The following is a 5895-nucleotide window of genomic DNA, read 5'->3' on the forward strand; positions in this document are numbered from 1 at the left end:
TGTATTGTATTGTATTGTATTGTATTGTATTGTATTGTATTGTATTGTATTGTATTGTATTATGATATGTTATATTATATTATGGTCTCACTGCAGGGACCCCCATGATCTTAGCTGCTTTGGTCCTCTGTGACCCCTCAGTGATATCTCCTCATGTACTCTCCCTTCCCTGGCAGCTTCACAGCCAGGGACAGTAACCCCTTTCACTGCCATATGCAGCTCCCCAGTTCTTCCCTGCAGTGGTGTCCTTTGGCTCTTGACCAGGGACCTACTGTGAGAGGTAACACCTTGACTGCAGCACCCTTGGCGACTCAGGACCTGCTCTTATGCTCTTTCTCAACCTTGCAGCTGCCCCTGTGCGGTTCCTCAGGGAGTTGCAGGCCCAGGAAGTAGATGAGGGGACCACGGCCCACCTGCGCTGTGAGCTGAGCCGGGCGGCTGCGAGTGTGGAGTGGCGCAAGGGCTCCCTGCAGCTCTTTCCTTGTGCCAAGTATCAGATGGTACAGGAGGGCACAACTGCTGAGCTGCTGGTCCGCGGGGTGGAGCAAGAGGATGCTGGCGAATACACGTGCGATGCGGGCCCTACGCAGAGCATCGCCAAGCTCTCGGTCCGAGGTGAGCTGTGTGTGTGTCCCAGTCCCACCCCTCCTGCTCCTCCGAAGAGCAGGAGACGTCGTTCAGTCAGTCAGGGAGACGGAACCCGTGTCTGAGTATTTTTTGATGACCCTCAGCTCCCAAGCCCAAGTTCAAGACTGGCCTGCAGAGCACAGAGCAGGAAGCAGGGGGCATGGCCCGACTGTGCTGTCAACTGAGCGAGGCTGAGCCAGGGGCTCCAGTGCAGTGGCTCAAGGAGGGCGTGGAGCTGCATGTCAGCCCCAAGTATGAGATGCGGTGCCAAGGGGCTATGTGTGAGCTGCTGATCCATGGGCTGGAGGCCAAGGACACCGGCGAATATGCCTGTGTGGTGGGGGGCCAGAAGACCTTGGCCTCTCTCAGAGTCAAAGGTGAGTAGCTAGACTCCAGGAGGAGAGTTTGAACCCTTGCTGCCACACCCACCCACACCCTAGGGCTCTCCTGGGTATGGCTTACACTGGGGACAGGACCTTCATGCCACAGTTCTCACCCCTCATTCCTACGCTACTTCCAGTTCCGATTCTTCAACTGAAGGGCCTTAGCAGCCAGGACAGACCTCAGCCCCCAAAGGCTGCCCTGCCTCCTTTTCCCCAGCCAGCAAGTAGTTCAGCATTGCTGGCCTTTGTGGCGTTCTCTGTATCCTTACCTATTCCTATAGAAGGTTTTGCCTCATGGTGACCTAGCCAGGATAGGGCTGGCAGCAGTATCAAGCCCAAGCCTTCACTCTGTGTAACCGCTTTCCTCTTGGACTGTAGGGAAGCAAGTGCCGCATTTCAGCTTCCATGCCTTCGAGCCCAGCAGGGTAGCAGAAGAGCAATGGAGTGTCAAAGGGAGGCTTTCAAGAAGAGAAGAGGGCCCAGGCTGATAAAGAGCCTCTCTCCTCTGTCCCCTCCCCCCAGAGCCTGAGGTGACCATTGTGCAGGGACTGGTGGACACGGAGGTGCAAGCCGATGAGGATGCAGAGTTCACGTGTAAGGTGTCGCAGGCAGGAGCCAGAGACGTGCAGTGGCGTCTCCAGGGTCTGCCACTGCAGAGCAATGAAGTGACGGAGGTGGCTGTTCTTGGAGACGGTTGTACCCACGTGCTCCAACTGAAGGGTGTGACTCCGGAGGATGCTGGCATGGTCTCCTTCCATGTGGGCAGCCATTCATCTTCTGCTCAGCTCGCAGTCCGAGGTATCTGACTTCGGTGGACCTGGCCTTCCCTCTCATGGGAGGGGAACGTTCAGGCTCAGGCCACTTAGGGGATCATAGATAGATAGATAGATAGATAGATAGATAGATAGATAGATAGATAGATACATACATACATACATACATACATACATACATAGACACTCTTTGGGGGCTGAGGCTCTGGTAGCGAGGAGGACCTATGGGCTGGTAATTGCACAGTTGGATCTGGCTGGCAGGCAGGCACAGTGGGCTTCCCAGAAGCTCACATGCATGGTATTGGTGCTTATAACCTACCTGCTTTATCTCAGAGATTCTGTAGACTGTGTCACTCTAAGCCCTAGGTTACCTCTAGATTCTCTGTGGGCCAGAGCCCAGGGTGTGTCCCATATATAGATCTGGAGAAGGGGGTGAATAGTGTGCCCCCATGGCTTCGCTCTCAGGTGTTGGGTTGAGGCATCATGGGGTTTCTGTGATGTGGGAGCTCTGCCATTCAAGGGAGCGTCCCAGGTGCAGAGGCTGATGACCACATTTCCTGTGTCTAGTCCCTGAGGTGACCGTCCTGGAACCCCTGAAGGATGTGCAGCTCAGCGAGGGCCAGGATGCTCACTTCTGGTGCCGGCTGTCCAGGGCCCCGGCCCAGGAGGCTCGCTGGGCTTTGGGTGGGGTTCCCTTGCAGTGCAACGAGATGAATGACATCACTGTGGAGCAGGGCACGCTCTACCTGCTCACACTGCACAAGGTGAGGCTCTGCTTCTAACTGCACACAGAGGTTCTGAGTCCAGTCGGGACGGCCTCCTCCAGGGCATTGGGCTGGGGAGGTGACAAGCCCCTATTCCTGGGGGCTGGGAAGGTGGATCGGCCCCTTTTGGTCAGGATGGGGTACAAGGCCAAGCGTCTTCCTCCTGCCTCCTCAGGTGACCCTCGAGGATGCTGGAACCGTCACTCTCCAAGTGGGCTCATGCTCCTCAGAGGCCCAGCTGAAGGTCACAGGTGGGCATCTCTGTCCTACATCCAGCCTCTGCCAGTGGATGTCTTTTGTCTCCTAGCACTGCCACCGTTCCTGGCGGCTCGGAAGCCCAAGACTTCTAGCAGTGATTTTTGCACTGGGGATGGCAAATTTCCAGTATGTAGTATCTCAGGCCAGAATTGCCACTGCCCTTTGGAAGAGCTAAAGAGTCTGGCTAACATGGCCTTGAGTAGAGACGGGGCCAACCCTCTGGGTTAGGTCCTCGCACACATATATGTATGTCCATGTTGATGCACACTTACTTACTCAAAAGGCTTAGAGATGTGGGTACAACCACATACTTATGTCACATGTATGGGTTTGGCCCTGGCATGCAGATCAACGTGGTCCCAGCATGTAGACAGGACTTTAGGAATCTTCAATTTAGAGTAGACCTGTCCCCAGAACAAGCCTACCCTACAGAACTTGACTTTGAGCAGACTTCCTGTGCTGCCCTAGCCCTGTTCTCGATGTGATCCCATTGGCCCCTCCATCATCTACCTGCTTACTGATTTATCCTCCACCCATCTCTCATGCATGCATCCATCCATTTAGAGTCACCATTTGCCACCCACCTAAGCCCATTCTTCATCAATCTGCCACTCATCTATCATCCATTTTTTATAGCATGCTTCCCATTTATCTAGCTACTCATGATTTTCCCATCCATCTACCTCCTATCCATTTATCATCCATCATCCATTCATCCATCTACCATCTATACACCCATTAATCTGCTATCATTCAGCCTTTCATCCATCCACCCACCATCCATCCATTCATCTACCCATCTTTTCAGGCACCTATTTGCCATCTATTCACCATTAGATGAAACCTCAGGTCTCTACTTTTCATGTCTAGGATCTCAGGATGGGCTTGAGCTCTGCCATTATGTCCTTGGTCTGCTAGGGGAAGCTAGATATGGAGAACAGAGCATTTTCTGAATCCCCTGTTCCTCTGGAACTTTAGAGGTCAGTTCTATGGCCCGTGAGGCTGAGAAAGGCTGCCAAGTGCCGATGCCTTTACATTGACTGCTGGAGAATTTCATGGTCGTCTTGAGTAGGGACAGGGCAGAAAGGGCCTGTGTTTACTGGGAAACTGCTGATTGTGCTTCAGCACTGCCCTAGGCTGGATGCTCCCTTCTGGGAGAGCTGGGTCACGTACAACTTTGTGCAGTCTTAGGGGGAATGAGTGTCCAGGTGGCTTTGTTATGGACCAGCTTAGGAACCTGTGCTGGAGGAGGAGTGTCAAAGGGGAATGGAGTGCAAAGACCTCTGAAGGAGTGCTCTGGGATGATTCTGGGGGCTGCCCTGTCTTGCTGGGTACTGGTGTCTTTACAAATGGTTCCTGACTCGTCCTGTGACATAGAAGCAAAAATGCAACAGAAACTTCTGGACCTTGCCAGTTGCTCCCCAAAAAGGCATCTGGTAAATGAGAGAAATGAGAGAAAGACAGGGATAGGGGTGGCTTCCTCCTTGCCTGGCTCCAGGTAGCAAGCATTGGAAGAGACTCTTGGTCTTTTCCTGTCTGGCCTAGGGCATGGGAATGTCAGCTATGAAATCATTAATGCCCTGGAAGGCTTGGGCCATCCATCTGCTGTGCTTCCTCCAAGTGTCCATTCAAGAGGTAGATGGGATGTGGGGCTGGGTGGAGAGCATCTGTTTCCGTGAGGCTCCTGAGCTGAGAGCCTGCCGTGCGGTGGGGCAGCAGTGTACCCAGAAATCAAGGCCCCTGAGTTCCAAGGCTGGCAGAATCTTGGAGGACATCTAGACAGAGTGCCCCTGTCTGTTTCTACACCCCCAGGAATGGAGAGCCACTTCCTGGGACTGAGTCCCATGCACTTGGACCAACAGGTCAAGGGATGCCTGCTTCCTGCCCAAACTAGTCTAGAAGAGGCACCTACTGTCAGAAAGAGCCCCAAATGTGGAGTTTATCCTTTACTCCTTCTGAAAAAGATGCCAGAGAGGTGTCATTGGCCTCCTGACAATGAAGCCAGCAGTGCCCTGAGGGTGTGTGGGATACCATTAGCTCACATGCTTTCCATGGGCCCCGTAGGGATGGCCTTTGTGCTTTTCTCTTGGATTAGGGTATGTTACTGGCTGGGGTGGATTTCTGGACCTCTGGTCCAAGCCCTTCTGGTCTGGGTAGTGCCTGATCACAGAAGATTCTGGGTGGCCCCTATCAGTCAGTCTCAAGATCATTCTAATAAATCCATTTGGGACCCTAGTTTTGGGAAACAGCATTCTTGCTGTGTTCTCCTCTATATTCTGTACAACACAGGACACTGACTAGAACACTGGGGTCCCTACATACCACACAGACACCAACCAGATGCACTTTAACTCGATTCAGTTCCGATACCACTCAAAGATAGCACAGACCCACCGGGTACAGACTCAGACCCGAAGTGACCCCTCCACCAGCAAAGCCAGTTGCCAGCTACGTGGGTGTGAGTAAGGCTGTCCACCTGGGTTTGACCAGTTTGCCAGGACAGCTGAAAGCCATGAAACAGTGACCATCACTGGTTTGTCACACAGGACACCAGCCAACAACAGTCAAAGACGAGCATAGTGTGGGCGGCTGTCATCAGGTACCCCTCCTCTCCTCCACTTACCACTCTCCATCCCCTCGGTACCCCAAATCTTGGCATCCATCAGATTTGCTTACATTTATCTCCAGTCTTGCTGCTCTCCCTGAAGGCTGGTGGGTAGGGCTGGATGTCTGAACCCTCTTGTCACTCCGTCTTCCTGGTGACGAGCCCCTTCCTGAAGCTGGCACCTTATTAGCAGAGCCTCTGGTGAGAGCAATAAGAGTTTGCCATGAGAAACAGCACTTGTGACATTCACAAAGTTCTGTGCTAGAAACCAGGACAGAGGGGTCTGGTGATATGGCTCAGAGGTTAAGAACACTGGCTCTGAGTTCAATTCCTGGCAACCACATGGTGGCTCATGACCCTCTATAATGAGATCTAGTGCCCTCTTCTTGGCAGGCAGGCTGTATGTGCAGACAGAGCATTCCTATATTTAATAGATAGATAGATAGATAGATAGATAGATAGATAGATAGATAGATAGATAGATA

The 5895-nt window shown here is 52.7% G+C and overlaps 1 protein-coding gene across 1 annotated transcript in view; it reads left to right on the forward strand.

The window, feature by feature from the left end:
- The window catches only part of Obscn (obscurin, cytoskeletal calmodulin and titin-interacting RhoGEF), a 114098-nt gene that overhangs the window by 57592 nt on the left and 50611 nt on the right, over positions 1–5895 (forward strand). Inside the window, 5 exon segments of the mRNA XM_055593997.1 lie at positions 349–615; positions 732–1004; positions 1533–1808; positions 2351–2547; positions 2723–2798. Coding sequence (XP_055449972.1) covers positions 349–615; positions 732–1004; positions 1533–1808; positions 2351–2547; positions 2723–2798 — 1089 coding nt within the window.

This window comes from Psammomys obesus, unplaced genomic scaffold, assembly GCF_907164565.1.
Source record: "Psammomys obesus unplaced genomic scaffold, mPsaObe1.curated_primary_1811, whole genome shotgun sequence".
Taxonomy (NCBI): domain Eukaryota; kingdom Metazoa; phylum Chordata; class Mammalia; order Rodentia; family Muridae; genus Psammomys; species Psammomys obesus.